General features: G+C 31.5%; 1 protein-coding gene across 1 annotated transcript; it reads right to left on the bottom strand.

Annotated features, from left to right (window-relative positions):
* Nucleotides 1-20,172: 20,172 nt before the first annotated feature.
* Nucleotides 20,173-21,294, bottom strand: LOC107910811 (ankyrin-1-like). Its single transcript, XM_016838747.1, has 2 exons — nucleotides 20,598-21,294; nucleotides 20,173-20,345 (listed from the first exon to the last, which is right to left on the bottom strand). The coding sequence occupies exons 1-2, from the start codon at nucleotides 21,292-21,294 to the stop codon at nucleotides 20,173-20,175; spliced, it is 870 nt and encodes a 289-aa protein (XP_016694236.1).
* Nucleotides 21,295-22,717: the final 1,423 nt, after the last annotated feature.

Here is a 22,717-nt window from a genome sequence, read left to right as displayed (position 1 = left end):
CGTTGTACTCCGAAACACCCCTAGAGACTTATTTGACATAGGCAATGGAAGTAGAGATGACATCGTCAAAAGATTAGAAACTTTGCCTTTTCCAGAACAAAACTTAAATGAAAATATCTCTAGTACTAATACACAATTTCAATGGGTTCGTCAGGATGTGGACGAAGATATTTATGAATTATGAAGTATGAAGTGGTAAGATTTTACGATTTTTTTAAAAATATGCAATATTATAATTTTAATATCGCTCATGTTATGTAATTTAACTATTTTATATGTACTATTATTGTTGCAGTTTGTTACTAAAATTTCAACTATCTTATGTGTATTGCAAAAAAAATGCGTAAAAGAATATTACAAAATTTAAGTATTGTCCAGAATACTCCAAATTCCGAGAAGGAAATAGTGAACAGCTGACAGCTATTGGATCTTCGAATGTGCCGGAGACACTTGACGAGCCTGCAAAATTTCAAAGTAATGTTAAGTTTATTTTACATGCGTGTTGACTTGTATTATTGCCCGTATTTCTCAATTTCAATATACATAATAATATATTATTTTCTAGCTAAAAGTGGTGGGACGCGCGAAGGTCGAGGACGTACGTTACTTAAAAATTTATACGATTTAAATCCTGTCTAGCGTATCAAAGTAAGTAGAAACAGTCATGGTTAGCCTATTGGATCAAAAGCTCGACTTTTAGCAAGCTATTTGGACATTATAGCATGAAATGCTAATATGTTGCCCATCAACTATGAATCATGGCATCAAATGCCTGATCAAGCTCTCGATAATATTAAGGTAACAAAACGTGAATGTAATTTATATACTTTGCTTTAAGTTTCTTTTATATTTACTTTCTAAACTTTTGTTTTTTAAGAGAGATTTGCTTTAAAGGTCTCGGATGCCTATATCAAGAAGGCATTGGGTAAAAAATGGAGAGACCATAAGAGCACTTTGAAAAAAAGAATATTTTAAGAAAGACGTAAGCCTCGAAGAAAAATTACGAAATGTCCCACCAAGAATGCCGAGGTACCAATGGGAAGATACGGTTAGATTCTGGAATTCAAAGAAAAGAGAGGTATTACCTACTTCCAAACTCTTATAAACTTTTTGGTTTATAGTATTTACTATATACGTATTGATAAATATTATTTGGTAGGACCGCGAGTGAGTTGGAAAAAGTAGTAGGCAAAAACAAAAATTCACGCACACGGCAGGGTCGAGAAGTTTTGCTTGTGTAGCTAAGGCCGAGGTATTATGAATTTATTAATTCTGTCAATTATTAATCAGTTTCTACTACTAAATAATATTTTTTTATACTATATTGTAGGAAGTCTTGTCTAGTCAAAAAGTTGAACGCCTTCAGCTTTTTGACATTACGCATAGGAAGAAAGATGAATCTCCGATGACCTCCGAAGCTGGAGAAATTATGCCATATTTACTTAATAAAATTTAATTTATTATAAATATTTTTAATATTTAATTATAATGGTTTAATTCGTTGTTAGTAGTTTTAAATAATGTTAATTATGTTGTATTTCTTTTTTTTTATATTTCGTTTATAACTTTTTAATTTATTTATTAGGATAAACTAAAAGATAAGAAAGTGGAGAATGAAGCGATTGCTCCAACTGATAGTTCTGTTAATTTTGAGGACATTGATAACAGAATTATTAATGAAGTTTTCGATCCTGAAAGGTATGGTTGGGTTCGATTTCAAGGATCTAGTGTTACCCCGGCCCAATATTTTGGATCCAGCTTGCAGCAGTACATGCCTTCCGAGAGTCAAGCTCAAGCTGAAGTTCAGAGGTTAAAAGACCATATAACTCAAATGCAAGCTAGCATAGTTGAGCAAATTTCTCAACTTAAAGCGGAGGCAGCAGCGAGAGAGGCAGAGCAAAACAGAAAGTACGATGAACTCCAGCAACAGCTTCAAACTATGATGAAGATGTTCCAGCAGTCGCAAATGCCGCCATCTTAGATATTTGTTTTCTTCTAACTATTAACATTATTGTAAGAATATTTTGAATTATATTGCATTTATAAAATATATAATATATCTTTCGTATAATTTTGTATTATTTAGATTTGCTATTTTTGGTTGGATTTTCGCAACAATATTTGCTGTTTTTTGTTGAATTTTATGCAGGAAGGATTGGAATTGATGAAAAATGTATATTGACAAATTTGCCTAAATTAGCGGCTTTTGTAAAAAAAGCGCCGCTAAAGACCACGAGCATTTGTAAAAAAGCTCCGCTAAAGACCATTACTTATAGCGGTGTTTATCAAAAAGCGCCACTAAAGGCCATCACTTATAGCAGCGTTTCTTCCAAAAGCGCCGCTAAAGATCCTAACTTTAGCGGCGTTTCTCATATAAGCGCTGCTAAAGATCCTCACATATAGTGGCGTTTTTTTCCTAATAAACGCTGTAAATTTTACCGACGTTGTCAATAGCGGCTTTTTTTGCGGCGCTTATAAGTGTCGCTAAAGGCAAAAAAAAACACCGCTAAAAGTCTGTTTTCCTTGTTTGTATAACTTACATTAAATGTTATTATCATATGATGACTTAGTAGTAACGAAAAGGAAAGCAAATGGCCATTAACAAAGTTGCTAAAGATGATTAAAATACTAAAGATTGTTGAAAAGTAGGCGCACCAAATCCATCATTTTTAGGAGTTTTTGATGGTGAAATTTGGGTTTAAGGAAACTGCAAAGAAGAAGAATGGAAGAAAATGGGGTGTACAGCTCGTTTTGGTGAGGTCAATGCTGCCCTATGTTGTTTATTAGGCCATAATCAAATTTAAGAGCTGGTGCTTAGCAGCTATAAGCCTTTGTGTTGTGGACAAGGCAGCCTTCAATTCCTTGCACTTACGACATATATATTTTGATTACTTACTATGTTGCTCAACACTTGGAACCACATTTACTTTGGCTTCATATGGAGATTTAATTCCCTTTCACAGATATTTGGGGAAATAAATGAAGTTAGGAAATTCTTGATTATCACTACAAAACCATCTGCAACAAAGCTAGGTATTGTTGTAAGTAATAACAAAAAAAACAGAGTAGATCAAACATAAAACGATGGCAAGTCCATGGGAATTTGACAAAGTTGAAAGGGGAGGTGAAATACACTTCATCTCTTTCCGTTGTCCAATTCCATTATCGACGTCAATAATTGTTGACACCATTTTTTGACAAAAACGGGGTCGACTTGGGTTTTGAAATGAAAATGGAAACGGCAGTCGCCACCAATCCTTTTTAATGAGGTTTGATTGGATCACCTCGAAAAGTGGTTGTTTTTAATAAACGGTTTGATTTTATTAAAACAATGATTTTGGTCTACGAAATAAAAAACGGGTTCGGGAGTCGGTTACGTACGAGGAAGGATTAGCACCCTCGTAACGCCCAAAAATTGGTACCTAGTTGATTAGTTAATGTCTTAATGTCGAAAATTGAAAACTTTAAAGAAATTTAAAGTACGATCCTTAAAGAACTCGAAAGACATGGATTAAAATATAAAAGGATATTTGGCTATTTGGTCCAACGAGAAATCAAAACCCAACACATTAGGGCACGTTTCCTTGAATTTCCAAACGCAAAATATTGCCTTATTCTGAAAATTTTTTAAAAAGATATTCGGCTATTTGGTCGAACGAGAAAACCGAAACCCAGCACATTAGGGCACGTTTCCTCGAATTTCCAAATGCAAAACATTGCCTTATTTTTTACAAAAAATCCTTATCTCGGGAAAACAACATGTCATATCCAATGCGTTAGGACACAACTTATTGAATTCCCGATGATGAGCTTTTTACTATTTTTTAAAAGAGTAATATCGATTATTTAGATTCAACGTAGAAAATCGAAACCCAATACGTTAGGGCTCGATTCTCTCGAAGATCCCAAATACCGAGTATTACTTATATTTTTAAAATTTCTTTCTTGAAATCTAAATAAAAAATGGGTGTAATTGGATGATGATGATATAAGCAAAATAATACAAGAGAGGGCTACGAAGTAAAATAAATACAAAGACGAACTAATATAATACATTATCGCAAGCATATAAGCAATAAAATTAAAACATTCATTCTAAATAATGAAAATGTAAATAAAGAAATAAACAAAGGAAATGCATAAGGCTATAAAAATATAAAAGATATATATATGTATATATACATAAAATTATGGAGATATATAAAAGCATGTATGTATAAATGTATGTATATATATGTATACTTTATATTTATGTAAAAAAAAGAACTATGTACATATAAATATATTATGTAAATGTATTCACTCTTATATATATATAATATAAAATATAAAAACATATGTACATATTTTTAAATTATTATATAAAAATATACACACATATATATATATATATGTAAGTAAGTATATACATATAGGTGTATATATATATGAATCATAAAATATAAAATACATATATAAAATACATATTTTAAAAATATGAAGAATATGTAAATATATATATATATGAATGTATGTAGGTATGTATAAGTATTATAAGATAAAAATATATATGTGAATTATAAAAATAAAGTAAGATAAAAAAAATACACATATATATGTAAAAATATACATATATTAATATGTAAAAGTATATATAAGTAAGTATATAAATATAAATAAAAACATGCATGTATATACATATAAATTATAAAAGGTATAAAAGTATGTTTTTAGACACATGTATTTTTTTTTAAAAAAAGTATACGTATAGACATATATATATGAGTATGCATACATAAATTACAAGCTATATAAATATGCGCGCAGATATATATGTATATAAAAATATAACATGCAAATATATAAGTATATGAGTTATAAAACAAAAAAGATATCCACAAGAGAATATATATTTTAAAAGCATAATATATATATATATAAATGTATATACTTATGGAAATGGGACATAGATATAGATATATAGATGTATAAAATATAAAATATGAAGAACATATACAAGCATATACACGTATACAAATGCATTATGGAAATATGTGCATGTATGTATATTCGTATGTGATATAGCAAATTTTAAAGCTTGAAAATGCAAATAAAACTTAATAATTTCAACAAGTAAGTAAACAAAATAATGAACACGACTAAATAGAAAACTAAACAAATCTCAGGGTTAAAATCCGTAAATAAACAAAAGGGTGGCTCGGGACCAAAATGGTACATGCTGAAAAGGGGGAGGGGTTAATCGGGAAATATTCCCCTCCCCAGCACGCAGTGTTTCAATGTGGATTAAAATGAAACACGCAAAAAACCAGGAGGCCAAATTAAAAAAAAACAAATGGGACCAAATTGCATTCAGGCGCAAAAGGGGAAGGACCACACGCGCAAATATCCCCTAAAGCAAAACGCACGGACCCTCCGGGTCGGGTCGGGTCGGGTCGACGCGCGGATTCCCCCTCACCAAAATGGCGCCGTTTTATATTTAGTATAAATATTAAAAAGAAAACTAAAAAAATCAGTTTCCTCATTTTTTTCTAAAAACAGAGAGAAGAGCTCTCTCTCTCTCTCTCACTCTCTCGGTCCCTCCTCCGGCCATGGTTCGACGAAGGCTCCGGTGCATTTAATATTCTTAGGGTGGGTTTGGATGGGCGGTGCGTTTACCTGCGGTTAGTGTAAAAACAGTGGTGGCAGTGAGATTAGATACTGTAGCGATACTGTAGCGTGAGACAAAAAGTAAGCTAAACGCACCGCACCTGTAATAGCCCGATTTTGGGTCTAGTCAGAACAGTGGTTTTGGGACCACAAATTCGACGAGGAAAAAAAATGTAATGGCCTGAATTTTCAGAGGTGTCGGAACAGTGATTCGAGATCACTAAATTCGACAAATGGGTAGAAAATATTATTAATTTAGTAAGTATAAGTTAAATGTGAAATTAGGAAAATTTTTGAAATAATGAATAGTGCACTAGAAATAAATATTAAAATAATTAGAATCGAAATGAGGTATCAAGACCTCGGGGATTTTAAACCGAGCCATAAATATTTTTATAAATATTTATGGAGTGTTAAAAAGTTAGTATTAAAGTTTCGTTAAGAAATTTTAAAGTTCCGATAATTAATTGAACAAAAAGGACTAAATTGTAACAAATGCAAAATTTTGGGAAAGATTAAATAGCTTAAATGATAAAAGGAAGAGGGCTTAAAAGGCAAATAGACCCAAGGTCTATTTGGGCTGGACGGCAAAGGCATGAAATCAGCAAGAAAGTAAGGAGAATTAAGGGCAAAATTGGAATATTGCAAAATTTACTTAATAAAGTTAGGACCAAAGTGGAATTATCTAGATTTCTCTTCATTTTTCTGAATTCTCATCAGCTAAAACACCATGGAAGGGCTTCTTCAAGCTGGTTCTTCATATTTTTACTACAAGTAATTTCAATTCTTGACTATTTCTTGAAATTTTTTGTATTTTTATGACTTTTACAACTAGGCCGACTTGTTAAATTCATTAGTTTTTGATTTTATGAAAGAAGTTGAAAGTTGATATGAATATGTGCTGGAAGTATATGATGATTTAGCATGGAATTAGAGCTTTAAATTGTTCATATATTGATTTTATTGAAAGAATTGAATAGAAAGTGAATGTTTGGGACCTAATAGTAAAAGAGTTTGAAGATAGAGTTATATGTGGAAATTCTAAATTTCAATAGTTGTGTAACAACTTATAATGTCTAGGTAAAGTATTAATTGAGAAAATTAGATTAATTGAGGGGTTAATTGAGAAAGGACCGAATTGTATAAACTGTGAAATTTGGGGCAAAATGGAAATCAACATTTTGCACTAAAGCAGTTTTGGACAGCAGCAGTAGTGTAACTTTGAAAAATCACAAAAAAATTGTAGAGATTGAATTAGAGGATGATGTTGTTATTTAAGCTAAAGTGATATCTTCATTGCAAAATTGAAAATTTCATAAATGTGTTATTGAATGGTATAATCGATAAACATTGAGTTAAATGGTAAATACGTATTAGTGTTGAACTTGATGTCATTGAATTGTACGTGAATTAAATGGAAATTGCTAGTGATATGATCTAAATCGTGAGCATGAGAAATTGCGAATTGAATGAAATGGAAATGAAGCGTTGAATTGCATGAGTATGTATCGGGTCTCGTAGGCCCTAATTATTATGATTATAACATTTTGAGGATATACTATGAAAAGTTATAGGAGCATGTTAATTATTTTGAAAGTTTTAATTTAGATGAAATTTTATATAACTCGGTTAAATACGTTTACAAGTGCATGTGTTTTGGTAATGCCTCGTACCCTATTCCGGTATTGAATACGGATAAGGGGTGTTACAGCACCGCACCCAATCGCCCATCTAAACTCACCTTTAGAGATTTTTCTTTTTCAATTTGGTACATAAGTTTAGCTTTAAGGTTTAATTTAGTGTCTAATTTTTTTCAATTCGATACTTGAATTTATATTTATCATCATAATTAAGTGCCTAAATTTGGCTTTAATGTTTCATTTAATATCTGAGCCCCTTTTTTTTGTCTCAATTAAAATACTTATTTTTTTTTACCATAGTACATATGTAAAATATTTATTAGGCCGTATGAAGTCATTTGGTTTGAGTATCAAATTAAACATTGGAGTCAAACTTAAAAGATCAAATATTTATTTTAAATTTTTACTTTTAAAAGTTATGTGTCAACATTTTATTTCCTTAAAATTTTCGTTTTAAATATAGTTGCATAAAATTTGAAATAACATTTAATAATTAAATTAACACATTTAATAACGAAAGAACTTAATTGATAACACAAAACAAATATTAATTAGTTAGCTTGGAATATTCTAAGCTCAAGAAAGAAAGAAGCTACAAATTCAGAAATTTACCAAATGCCTAAGTCAACTTGTCAACTGGAAACCAGTAATTCTTCAACCAAGTTTCTGTAAAGTTTTTGAAAAATCACATCAAACATTTAATATATTTTTTTGAAAATTCAGCAAATTTTGGAAGGGATGTGATCTCAATTTACAAATTTTTTAACGTTAAAACAGTTAACAATTAGACTTGAATTTTGAGATCTCAAAAATAGAGGACTAAATTTTTAAAAATAAAAATATAAGAACTAAATTTCAAATTTTTAAATAGTACAATGACCTAAACCACTCAAAACAGTACAAACCAGTATTTTCACAAATCTATTTCCCATTATAACTAATGATCCCTTACTTCAATTGAACAACTTTTTTTTTCTCTCCCCAACCTTAAATAAGGTAGAGTATAATACGCTTCAGTGTACTTAAACTCACGTCCTCTTACACCGGCAATAATATCAATAACAACTGAACTAAGACTCAATCAAAAATTGAACAACTTTTTATCTTTACTTTATTGAACAACTTTTTGTCTTTACTTTCATTTTGTGGGCCAAAAGTGGAATTAATGAAACCATAAATCATGGCTAGGATTTCTTCATTGTTGACTCTTTTTCTTTGCAGCCAAGTATGGGTGGAAGAAATTAATTCATGACTAAGAATAGTTTATACTACTCTATATTAATTACAAATATTATAAGATTGATTTATTATAAGAATAGTTTACTACTCTTTATTAAGTTGTTGGACCTCATTATATTATTTTGGCTATATCTATTTAAAATATTAATATTTATTACTTCTAAGGACGAGTTGTTGGAATTCTGATTACTCACCTCGACATGTAAATATCGGGGCTGGAAATACTGTAAATAAAATATATGAAATAACAGTTATGTTCGCAAATATACAAGTCAGGTTATAACATAAAAGTTACAATGGAACACATGAGTATTCAAAAAATTGTACCAAAAGAGGCTAGATTAAACTAGAGATTAATTTCTACACTAACAGGTTTAAACAATAATAATCTAAAATTATAGTACGAAAAATCTAAATAAAATTAAGTAGTAACACTACCGTAAATTAAAGAAAACTAAACTAACAATTGAAATTCACTCGGTAAAAGATAGAAGATTAACTCATGTCAGTGTTCATAATTAACTTCAGAATTCGGGTTTTGATGAATTAGTTAATAATTAACCTAGTTATTACCTTTCGGCCTGTAACTAGATCAATTAATCGGCAGAAACTACTTATATTTCGACCTCGCAGTTTAAATCGAATTAAATTAAGAGATACTCGATAAACTATTCTTTTGACCTCATTTACCTAAATAACAGCCTAGAGTTGTCAATCTTAAGATTTAATTACACATAATTTAATTCAACTAATTCTAAGGAAAACTCTAATTGCTCAGTTAATTAATTCCACCTTCGATCTTTAATCTTCCTACAGGTTTAGCTCCTCATGAGTCTAAATACAATTTTCCCTAAATTCAATATTCCAAACATTAAAACAAATAGCAAACTAGGAAGAGGGGAAAAGATAATTTTGATTCGTAGATATGCCGATTGTGCTTGGAAGACGAAAACCCGTTAATAATCGTTGAGGAAACAGCAATTGAAAGCCAATGCAAAAGAAAAAACTAAAGATTGATGAAGAAATTAAAACTCGAATTAAAATTGAATCTAAAATAGAAGTTCCCAATCTAACAAAACCTAAAGCTAGAAAATTAAGGGAATAAAATCCCAATTAAACCTTAAACTATTCTATTTATAATTCTAGTATTTTATGATCATATTAGATCAAATGCAAGCGATTAAACGGGTTAGGATGAGTTGTGCAAATGAAAACACCTTCAATTGTAATTTTGCCCTCGTTGAATCAATGTCACGACATCATAGGACTGATGTCAAGAAATCGGACATCGAATGAGACTTTTTTGGCCTCGAAGTTGGGTGTCACAACATCATCGATTTTACTCCCCTAGCTTGCATTCAAAGTTCATTTTCGCGACACAGTCGTCTTTGCATCCCCATTCTAACCTTCGAAGTTGGTTGTTACAACACTAGTAATGGATGTTGCGACATTGGGGTCGTTCTTCAAATTTCTTGGCCCGAAATGGTGTCCTACACACTCAATTAATTTGAAATAGGAAATTAATAGAAATGTAATTAAATTATTCAAAAAGAAAATTATTAATTACAGAAAAGAATTTAATTTGCCGCAATGAATTGTAGCAGATGAAACTCATTATATTATTTTGACTACATTTATTTATTCTAATTGCCATTTAATTAACAATGGTTATATTTTTACTGGCTTTCTTTCTCGATTTAAGGTTTAAGCTTTAGAATTTAGAGTTTAACTATAACATGCTTTATTCAAATCACCTACAAGTTATCAAAACAAACGAAAACTATATATAATTCTATAATTGATGAAAGCACCAATTCCCTACTTCAACATTTTAGCATAGCATCCTTGCTATGTGTTTTACTAATTTTATACTTTTACTTCAAACAAAACAACATTAATCTATTATCTTATTCTTGCTGTGCTTTTATATTCAACTTTTGACTCAAATAATTTATTAGTTAATTGTTAATCATAATTTTAATTAAAATTGTGTACTTAATATTATTTATAAATTTATTATTAAGCCTTATACTTATAAAACATAAATCAACATTTAATAACTCAAATTTTTTTGGGGGTGAATTATAAGAAAAGGACAAAGCCTTAATAGCAAGGTGACTAGCGCTACTCGAACTGAAGCGACACTTGAGACAATGAACACCCTAACTATCAGGCCAACAAGCGGAATTCTATTAACTCAATTTTAATGAAGGACTATTTCCCTCTTTCATCTTTAATGTGCAATCACCACCAAATAATAGAAAACAATGCCATGGATTAGCAAACGAAGGAAAGTCCATGCGAAGGTTTTAACACCACATAAATGGTTGTACAGAAAGCAATCACCATCGCATACGTTGCATAACCAAGAAACGAAGTGGCACCGACATGAGACATAAATGTAGGGCGCTGAATTGAGGAAAAAGGAGGCAACATTCCAAAATGGAAAAGGAGGGCACAAAGAGAGAAAAGAAAGACCAATGCATCGGTTACAACAAATGCTTTAAAAGTTCACTACACCAAAATAGGTTTTTAGCGGCGTTTTTTTAGGCCTTTAGCGGCGCTTTTTAGCGCCACTAAAAGTATTTGTGGCGCTTCCACAAGCGCCTCAAAAAATGCCGTTATATTCAACGTCGCTAACGTTTGCGGCGTTTATTTCTATAAACGTCGCTAAAGGTCATGTTCTTTAGCGGCGTTTTTCCCTCAAACGCCACTAAAGGTCATGACTTTTAGCGGCGCTTTTCCCACAAATGCCGCTAAATGTCATGTCTTTTAGCTGCGCTTTTCCCACAAGCGCCGCTAAAAGTCATGACCTTTAGCGGCGCTTTTCCCACAAACGTTGCTATAGAACATGACTTTTAGCGGTGCTTTTCCCACAAATGCCGCTATTGTTTGGTGAGTTTTAGTGGTGCTTTTTCAAAAAACACCACTAATTTTGGGATATTTGTAAAATAAAATTTTTTATATTTTCAGCCCTCCTGTAGCAACAAATCAAAAGCAACCAAATCTAAACCAGCCAAAAGCAATAAATCTATATAATATTTCAAATTAAATGAATAATATAATATAAAAATAAATAAATAAAATATAATTCATATTATTTTTACAAAAATGTTAAAAGTTAAAATGATAAAAAAATTTATACAATATACTATGACGGCGGATGTTGCGACTGCTGAAACATCTTCATCATATTATGAAGCTACTGTTGGAGTTCGTCGTACTTTCTGCTCTGCTCTGCTCTGCTTCCCTCACTGCAGCCTCTGCTTCTCTCGCTGCTGCCTCTGCTTTAAGTTGTAAATATTATTAATCATTAACATAAAAACAAGTTGCAAATTTAAGATCGATAATTTTTACAATTTGAGGTAAAATTGATAATTTGTTGACATAATATCGAAAATCGATGATTTATAAATGCTAAACCGATTAAATTAATCGCCCATAATTTATTCAATTACTCAAATATATAAAGTTATTTAAGAATTATAATCCAAAATTTAATAGTTTAAAACATTTGTGTTTGTCTGGGTAAATAATACGTGGAGAAGTTAGAATCATAATGTAAACCTCAAATAATGTAATAAGCTGCAAAGTTACGTGCAAATTTAGCTAAAATGGTAATTAAAACTCTCTTCTAAAAATCAAAATTAATAATTAAACTATAAAGCTTAGATATAACCATACAAAAAATTAAACAATTGGACATTTTTTAAAGAAAACTAATTACGGAAACATAGGAATAAATACCTTATATTTCCCCAATTTCGAAGCAAATCCTGGAAAAAAAGACAGAAGTACATTACTACCAAAAAAACAGAAGTAAGAAAAACAAAACAGAAGGCAACAGAAGTAAATTTGGCTAATAAACAGAAGACAAAAGTGAACAAGTGCTAATAAACTCAAATCAAACACTAAAAGCCATTCCCATGTCAATAGTCTCAACAACTTCAACATCATGTACTTAACTAGATTTTAATATTAACTAGGTTTTAAAAACAACGACTCATTGTTTTCTGTCCCTTGGGAAGAGATTAATTAAAAACCAAAATTAGATTATCCATTGATCAACTATCCAATAATAATTTAACACTTAATCAAAAAATTGGCCCTTCAATTTTTCTAATTACTCGTATTTCTCTTATTACTCAAAGCAACAATGCAACACACAAACTACAGCCTAAATGCTAATCGTTTAATTGGTTTGGGGTTTAATGAAGCCACAGCAGCTACAGCCTAAATGCGAAAGCAGTATGTGCAAACAAGTTCATATGAACATGTGATAACCCGAAATAGGGCCTAATCAGAATAGTGGTTTCGTAACCACAAATCCGAAGTGAAATAGTTTAATTTTCTAAATTTTTATTAATTAATGATTGATTGAAATATTGTGTGAAAATATGGATAGGAAATTTTAATGATTTAGTGTCTAATTGAATTTTTAGGACTAAATCGAGAAAAATGCAAAGTGTGTCTAATTAGTGATTAAATGACTTAATTGAATTATTGCATGAAATTGGAAGTATTTATGTGGCAATTAGACCATAAATTAGTGCTATGGACACAAAAGGGTAATTCTAGAAAAACATCTAAGTAATGAGTCAAGGGCATTTTTGTCCAAATTGAATAAAAGACAAAATAAAGAGAAAATAAGTGTCCATCTTCTTCAAAATCAGACGTTTTCTGCCGAAAAAAATTCTTGTCACCATAGCTAGGGTTCTTGATTTTTTTAAGCTCAATTGTAAGTGATTTCTTGCCCCGTTTTTAATTATTTTCGTATGTTTATGCTTATTGAAGCTTGAATTTCATGTTTCTACCATTTATTTTTAATGGAATTAAAGTTTAAAAAATGACCCATTCATGATATAATTGTAAATTGATTAGTGATGTTAGATAATCAATGTTTGAAGTGTTAATTACAAGTTTTACTCGATGAATTTCGATGAAAATGTTGAAAAAGGACTAAATTGTGAAAGATAGTAAAGTGTGCATAAAGTTGTGATTTTTTGAAATTGAGGGCTGTTAAGAGCATGAAATATGATTTAGTGAAGTTTGAAATTTAAAAATTTAGTGAATTTTATTTTTACGAGCTTTGGGACAAAAGTGAAATTTTTGAAAAGTTATGGGAAAAAATGTAAGTTTGCCAAAATATTGTGTATGAATTGTATTTTAATGGAATATTGATAAAATGCATTAACTTGTGTTAATATAGATCAAGAAAGAAGAAATAGTGGAAGTGATCGGGGAAAAGAGAAAGTTATCGACTAAATTACAAAAATAGTCGTTTTGCATCTGAGGTAAGTTATGTGTAAATAATAGCAATATATTTTTATAAATTGTGAATTTTATTGATATGTGAATCAATATTGAATGTGGAAGGAAAATTGTTCATGAATTATTCAAGTGATAAAGTGTTGAAAATAAAGTGTTAAGTGTAAATTCCCGGATGAACTTAGGAATAGAAGTGGATACAAGTGACATGTCACTAAAGACCAGTGTTACAGTGAGTCCTGGGTGCTGGGTGATCTACCATGTGTTGCAGACACCTGACAGCTTGTGTGAGCAGGCCCGTGGACATGCATTTCCAGTGTTATTGGTCAGTGGTAGCTTCAGCTACATTTCAGTGGTAGCTTCGGCTACATTTCAGTGGTAGCTTCGGCTACGTATCAGTGTGGCACTTATGTGCTAATTCTCTACGTATCCGTGTATATTCTGAGTGTTCAATGGGATTAATAATGAGTTAAAGTGAATATGAAATGAAGTGTGTATGCAGGTACGTTTAAAAGAATGAGCATATGTGATAAATGTTAAGTGTATAAGTGCATGTGCAAGTGAAATGGGTAAGATTATGCATGTGTAAGTGATTGAAATTGCTAAGAAATGTTTGATTAGTTATATGAGAGAAATGTCAATTATTAAATGAGTACTTATTGTTTACATGTAACTTACTAAGCTATTTGTAGCTTACACATTTTCTCCTTTCCTTTGTTTTATAGTGATTTGAGCTTGTTCGAATTGGGGATCGTCAGAGCTCGTATCACACTATCATAACCATCTCGGTATTATGTGTTTTTCAAAATGTTTAAAACTATGGCATGTATAGAGTCTTAATCATTTTGAGTGTGTTCATATGATATGGATAAGATTAGCTATTGAAATGGTTAGTAAAGATTATGTTTTGGTGTTATGTATGTGTAAATGGTAGCTAATACAAAGAAGCAATTTCTTTGACAGCAGCAGTGACGTGAATGTGAAAAATCACCATAAATAGTAGAAATGGAATTAGAGAGTGAATTATATATAGAATTAAATCTTATCAAGTCTATTTTTACATGAAAGAAATGATGTAGGCAAAGGAATTCTATATTTTGAGTTATTTGAATTTTAGTGAGACAGAGTCAGAATGGTTTTTGAAGTCCCCTGTTCTGAATTTAGAAAGTCATTATAAATTGTACAGAAATAATTATGGCTCACAATTTATATTCCTAGATTCCTTAGTGAGTCTATTTTCAAAAGAAATAAACAATAACCTTATATGAATTTTGTACAATGAGTTAATTGATTTTTAGTGCCAAGAGGTCAGAACTGTCAAGTAGTGAAATAGGGGAGAATTCAATGAATAAACTGTACTAATTGGCTAAACCAAAAATTCTAAAAATTTTATGGTACGAAGTTATATGAGTCTAGTTTCAGGAAAAAATTACGGATTTAAATTTTGAGTTTAGTAACTCTAGATATAATTAAATTAGTGACAGTCGCGCAGGTGGACAGTTTTATTGTGAACAGTGAATTTAATTTTAAAAGCAAATTTTTATGCTCCAAATGGGTAAGTTAAATTGGATGACATCTCGTACTCAATTCCGGAGATGGTCTTGGGTAAGAGGTGTTACAGAACAAATATTAGAGCCATAGTCATTCGGGCCTACAATGCCTGCTAAGTACCTCAGTGTTTCCTTCATGAGGGTGCCATTGTTTCAGCTAAGAATCTCAAAGCAACAAGGCAACACAGAAACTACAGCCTAAATGCAAAATTTAGGAACAAGTAAATAAGGAATTCTTTTATTTTTTATATAAAAATTTATAAATAGTGAGATTTTAACTTAAAAATATCTTTAAACTAAAACCATAATTTTAATAATGATTTACTATATTTACTATTGAATTTTGTATTTAAACGCAACAAAATAAATTTGAATTGTACGATTCAACCAATTGAAGTGAAGAAATCGAAAGTTGAAAGAAGGTTTTCTTTGTCTTTTTCTTTTTCTTCTTTATACTCCATACATATTTCTTTCTGCAGAAAAGTTGTGTGGTCCAATTTTCAACCCTAGTGGATGTTTTAAAGCATACATATATAGCTAAGATATATTATAGAACGGTCCCAAACCTATAAGGTAATTGTCAATGTCTCAACTCTCGAGAAACTAAAAAACACATAAAATTGACAATTTGCTATTAAGACTGCTATACACCACATATTTATCAACCACCAATCAAACAACTTAAAGCAGATTTCATTTTTGTCTTTTATTATTCTCACCTCACTTTGTAAGTTCTAAAAGATTAGTACATGGATACCACAAATCCAACATATATTTTGTCAAGTCAAACACGACTCTAATACTTGGACATTACTTTTGCTATATTTATCCAACAAGTTATATACTGATTATTGATTGGTGGCTGATAATGTGGATAAAATAGCATAAATTAATACATATTCAATTTAACTTCAAAAATAATTTCTTCTACTCATTCAATGAACTATTTTATCTGCAAGTAATAGCTATAATAAAATATATTTATTAAGAAGTATTTCGAAGATCAAACTGTAGTAAAAACTTATAACTGATTTCAACTAATTGACTCAAGCCACTCGCTAATCGTTTAATCGGATTGGTTTGGGGTTTAAGGAAGCAAATGAAACTACCGCAACAAGGCAACACAGAAACAAACTCTAAAAATTTATTTCGGTTATAATTAGCTTCAGTACATTGTTGAATTAGTTTAATCGAAACCCTAAATCCCAAATAGCTAGGACTGAAACAAAACCCAAAAATTTAATCGACCATTGACAGAAACGGCTTACCTGGGATACAAATTTCGTAGCTTTGCCCAACAATCGTGTAAAGATCGATTCCAACCTTGCTTCGTTTCTGTTGATTGCTGAGATAACCTCTGCTTTTTTTTCTTCGTATTTTTCTTTGAAATTTTCTTCCCTTTCGATTCGCTATTTCTCTGCTAACCTCTCTTCAATTTCCCTCTTTCTCAATTTGGTAAAGGACGACACAAATGAATTAAGTTAAATGTCCTCTTAAGAAACGGCGTCGATTAAGGTAATTTTAATTCAGAGTTACGGCGTTTTACGGAAAAGCTCCACTATTGCATCCACATTTGCGGCGTTTTAATAAAAAAACGCCACTAAAATTTCAAGTACAGAAAGAAACGGCGCCGTTTTATTAAAATATAAGGCAACTTTTTAGTGTTTTCCCAAAAACCGCCACAAATAATACCTGAATCGAACCGGCGACGTTTTCAGAAACATTTATACATCCTTGCCGCGTTTTAATAAAACGCCACTAAAAGATTCCATTCTTCCATTGAAACGGCGCCGTTTTACCAAAGTTTAAATATTATTTACGGCGCTTTTCCGAAAAATGCCACAACTAAAATTTAATCCCTAAATTGAAACGACACTGTAATAAGCCCAATTGCCCGGGCCCGCATCAGAAAACCAAATGCAACAAATGGGCCTGCCCGTTTGTTGCATTTGGTTTTCTGATGCGGGCCCGGGCAATTGGGCTTATTACAGCTGCCCCTCTTTGCTCATTACCGTGTAACGGGAACAGAGCAAAGACTATAGGGCCCAATTGCCTGGTCTTACTAAGCCTCGACCTCCTCAATGTTTTCCTTCTCCAAGTAACCTTGTTCGGTTCTTGAAGTTCATAAAACATAGCGAGTACAGCGTTGTGGAGCAGCTGCACAAACAACCAGCTCGCATATCTGTGCTAGCTTTACTCCTAAACTCGGAGGGACATCGAAATGCACTACTGAAGGTGCTAAATGAAACTTATGTGGCCGACGATATCTCTGTTAACAAGTTGGATCGACTGGTCGGCAATATAAGCGCTGATAACTTCATCTCTTTCAGCGATGACGAAATACCACTCGGGGGTATGGGATCTACTAGAGCTTTACACATCACTACAAGGTGTAAAGGGTGCATATTACCGGGGGTTTTGGTAGACAATGGATCGGCATTAAATGTATTGCCCCTATCCACGCTCAACAGGCTACCCGTGGATAGCTCGCATATGAAGTCGTGTCAGAACGTGGTTCGAGCATTCGATGGTACTGAGAGCGGGGTCATGGGAAGAATTGACATTCCCCTGTTAATTGGCCCAACTATTTATGAGGTGGACTTTTTAGTTATGGACATCAAGCCTTCCTACAGTTGCCTATTAGGAAGGCCATGGATTCATTCAGCAGGTGCGATACCATCATCGTTACATCAAAAACTGAAGCTGGTGTCAGAAGGCAGGGTTGTGACGATAGATGCGGTGCTAACCTTTCCTCGTGCGTAACTGACTCCCGGGCCTATTTTCTTAAAATTCGTAGACCAAAATAGGGTGAGCCGATCACACCTTAATAAAGGATTGGTGGCGACTCCAATTTTATTTTTAAAGTCGACTACTAAATTTTTGTTTTCAAAAAACGGTTTCGACAGACACCGTATCGAAAAATGCAATAAATATTTGTGGTGTTTTTTACCAAAACACAGGTAATGTCTACCTTTTGCGGCGTTTTTGATAAAAACGCCACTAATAAATTTAAATTCTCCTATCGAAACGGTGCCGTTTTTGGAAATTTGAATATATAGTAATGGCGTTTTTGCTAAAAACGCCGCTAAATCTCACATATTTTATTTATTTATTTATTGTATCTTTCATTTAAATTTTACGTAAATAATTATTAAAATTTTAAGTAATATTTAAAAGTATTTGATACATGTATAAATTTTAGTTTTTTATTTCATTTTTATTTTTTTATTTTATTTTTTCTTATATTTTGGTCCTATACAAATTAAATAATTAATTACCTATATATATATATATCCATATCAAAAATATCAAATGGTTAGGGTTAAATGTTTTTAAATATACAAGTATTAATTAATTGTATCATTTAACAAGTCTCAAATAAACCTTAAACCCTAAATTAACCAATCAATCTACATGCATAAAGTGATCATCTATCTATTATATATCTCTTAAATGATATAAACTATACTCATAATTTCAATATATTAAATTTATTATTATCTATTTTACAAATATATAAGAACATATTTAATATATAAATTAATAAAACTAATTAATCTAAACTTAAACCCTAACCTGACCCTTGAAACCGTAAACTCCAAATCCCTAACCCCTAAATCCCCCTAACCCCTAAACCTTAAATCCCCTAGCCCTAAACCTTAAATCCCAAACCCTAAATCCATACCCCCTACTCCTTAAAATACCATCCAAAAAAATCCCTAAATCTTTAATAATCATAAAATATAGTTAAGATTGATTAAACAATAATTAATAGTTAAAAATTTTGTATAAATTGGTGTTTTATATTACTTTCTTTGATTTATTTAGTCGAACTATCAAAATTTATTATTCTTATAAAAATTTATTCTATTTTTTATTCTTTACAACACAACAATTTAAGTTTTATGATATTTTATTTTACTCATAATTTAATATATTTTTTCTAGTAAAGTAGTTTAAATAAACTGTGATTGAAAAATAATAAATAGATAGGAGTTAGGACTTCTCTTTAATTATAAAAATATTTTGTATTAAACAATATTATCTGTTATCATTTAAATGTAAATTTGACCACTATATAATAAATACAACGAAATATTAATTTTTTCAACTTATAATAAAAAATATATAATTTAAATTTTACTTGAGAATATATCAAAGAATGAGATAATTGAAATGGTTATTAGATTTTATTATTATTAGCGGTGCTTTTTTAAAAACGCCGCTAAATCTTAGGATTTCTGGCCATTCTAAAAATTTTTAAGGTTTTGGGCCACCGGATCTTATTTTTATTGGTTTTGGGTCTTTAGACATAGGTCAAAATTGACCTGTTACAAGTGGATTGTATTGTAGTATAGGTCTTTGTATTTTACATATATGCATGTAAAACCATAGCCATAGGCCATAGAAAATTTACCATTTTCTCTGTACGCTGATCAGTGATATGGAAACGACTACGACATGTGTCATAGACTTCTTGAGGTGTGATTCCGAGGGCATTTTTCCACTGCCTTAGATTTTTTACTAGCCCGTATATAGTGCTACAACCATTATCACGTTGGAGAATTGTAAATAGAGATATGTTTGAAATATGTGAAATCCATATATTTTAGGTTATATTTTAAAGTTATTTAGGTAGATAAATTTTAGAATAAATCATTTGAGATATTTTAAGATTATTTTATTTTATCTTTTAGTAGTTTATTAGAATAAGAAATTTTATTTTTTTTATGTTTAAATAGTTTATTAGAATAAGAGAATTATTTTCCCAAGACTCTTTTCTCTATTTAAACTCAGTTATTTAGTTAATAAAATATAAAATAATTTTATTAAACGCTCTTGAAAACTTTTGCTCTGATGGCCACGAAATGAAGAAAATTCCAACCCCTTTTGTCCACTTTTTCACAACAACCCGGACAAGAAGGGAAAGTCTTTGTTACTATTTGTCCATGGCCTTGCCGGGCTGCCATAAGAAGGGGTGCCGTTTCCCACTCTTTATCACCTACATAGGCAGCAAGTAAATCCCATTTTAACAGCTGTTCCACAACTGAATCGTGACCTAAGTGCGCCGCATAGTGAAGAGGGGTGTGTCCATTTTCATCTGTTTCCTTTGTCATATACTCATATCCCCTTTATTCTCTACTATTTTCTTTGTTGCCTCAGAATCCAAGCAAAACAAAACAAAACAAAAAAGTCAATAAATTGATTCTTTATTTATTTCAAACAAAAATGATTTGGAACTAACTTAACGTACCGACATCTCCAGCCATAGCTGCTGCATGCAAAGTTGTTCTGCCATAGGGGCCTCCATGAGCAATTGATTCCAATTTATCTAATAGTATAATCTGTGAGAGCTTATCTACTCTCCTAGCTGCTATGTAAAGTGGAGTCTCCTGATTTCTGTTGACAAAATATGGGAAATCAGGGTTTTCAAACTCCAGCAATTCTTGCACCTCTTCGACGTGACCATACCTTGCTGCAACATGTAAAGCTGTGTTGGATTCCTGATCCGTATTCCTCAGCATCTCCCTGACTGCATTCAATTGATACATTCCCAGCTTCTTTAAATCTTCATCAGTAGCTTTGGCACGAGACTTGATTAGGAGTTTCACAATAGCAGAATGCCCATTCCTTGCTGCAACATGCAAGGGAGTTTGACCTTTCGCATTTGTTTGGAGTAGCAGTGATGGACACTTGAAAAGGATTTGTTCGATAAAATCTGATCTGCTACGTTGCCCGACACACTCAGAGGTTGATAAGTTAATATGGAGCACGTTGTCATGGTTTGGGGTCTTCAGCGACTCAAGTTCAGGCCTCCGGTAATTATTGAATTCTTCAATTTTGCCTACTGCTGCAGCTTTATACAACGACACGTCCATGTAAGTAATGTTGTTTGCAGGCTTCTTAGGTTCACCAAAGGAAATAATAATGTGGTTGAACGATGGTTCCATATTTGTCGATCTATTGCACAGCTTTCTTCCATGATAACACCAATTATTTAATTAGCTTGGAACATTCAAAGATAAAAGAAAAAAATATTACAAATTAAGAAAAATTACAAAATGCCTTACTTATTCCAAGACACCTAGTGGCTTATCAAGACAAGTGACACATATAATATATATAATTATTGCTTGAACACTTCAACATAGCATAACAAAAGCGTAGTATGCATAATTCCTTTATTGAACACTTTAGCATAGCATAACAAAAAGCCTCATAGCATGCATATTTCATTCCTTGAACACTTTAACTTAAACTTTATTTTATTTAAACAAAATAAAATTCTACTTACTTTATTCTTGTTGTGTTTTCAAGCAAAGTTAGTAAATTTTCTTAACGTAAGAACAAGTGATGAGATTTGGGTCATACAACTTTAACATAATCAAGAAAAATTTTGTAGAAATAGCATATGACACCACGACAAGAAATGACCTATAATGTCACAGCGATATGAGAAACACCGTCATCTTGACGAGGCCAAAACAATAAGTGGCGCTGCAACGTCGTGATGTGGCAAACTATTTGACAACATCACAACGAGGAAGTAACGATGTCACAACGTCAACATTGTAATTTAATTTATTTACAATTCAGTCATGATTCAGTCTCGGGTTAGCTTATGAGCTTTTGTAAGCTTATATAATACTAGGGATTGATTATATATTGTTTTGTTTGCCTATAATTTCATGTTTATATGATTGATGGTGTGGATTGTATTAAATTTGATCGTAGTTGATCTGACACAAGTGTGAGACCTTATAACTTGGAACTGATGATTGAATCGGGTATGTAGTGTTATATATTATATGAGCTTTCATCCTTCTTTGGCCAATTTTAAAACACCTAAATAAAAATATCCAAGTCAAAGCCAGGTAAAAAATACTAACATGCGGTTCACATTCCATCTCTTCGTTTCATTCACATCCAATGGCTCAAATTTAAACCAAGTATCAAACGTGATGTCAAAATAATATTTCGATTATAAATTTCTTCAAAAATGACCAAAATACTCTTATATGGAAATTTTTTCATTTTACCCATTTTTACTGTTAACATTAATGGAAGACAATTAATAATGGTTGCCATTAACATTAATGGGAGACAATCAATAATGATAACCACCAACTTTAGAAAAGTGGCAAGGGATAATTTTTTTTTGGTCCTTGAGATAATGGGCTATTTATTGTTTGGTCCTTGAACCTCACCTATAAATAGGCCTTCTCATTTCTTATTTCAATTCATCCCAACCAATCTTTCTCTCTTAGTTTTCTCTCTTCTCTCATTTGAGAATTCTTAAGGAATTCTATTTGTTTGTAATACTTTGAAGATAGTAAAGTTATCATCTGGTGTTAGTGCCCGAGGACGTAAGTA

The sequence above is a fragment of the Gossypium hirsutum genome, chromosome D04, assembly GCF_007990345.1.
Source record: "Gossypium hirsutum isolate 1008001.06 chromosome D04, Gossypium_hirsutum_v2.1, whole genome shotgun sequence".
In the NCBI taxonomy this organism is placed as follows: Eukaryota; Viridiplantae; Streptophyta; class Magnoliopsida; order Malvales; family Malvaceae; genus Gossypium; species Gossypium hirsutum.
This window is presented reverse-complemented; position numbering and strand designations above follow the sequence as displayed.

What these genes read in the sequence shown, in the direction of transcription:
- LOC107910811 (XM_016838747.1), bottom strand. Translation starts at nt 21,294, where the DNA reads ATGGAACCATCGTTCAACCACATTATTATTTCCTTTGGTGAACCTAAG. An exon ending in AGCTATGGCTGGAGATGTCG is followed by an intron (nt 20,346 to 20,597) that starts GTACGTTAAGTT and finishes CTGCCTATGTAG; the next exon opens with GTGATAAAGAGTGGGAAACG.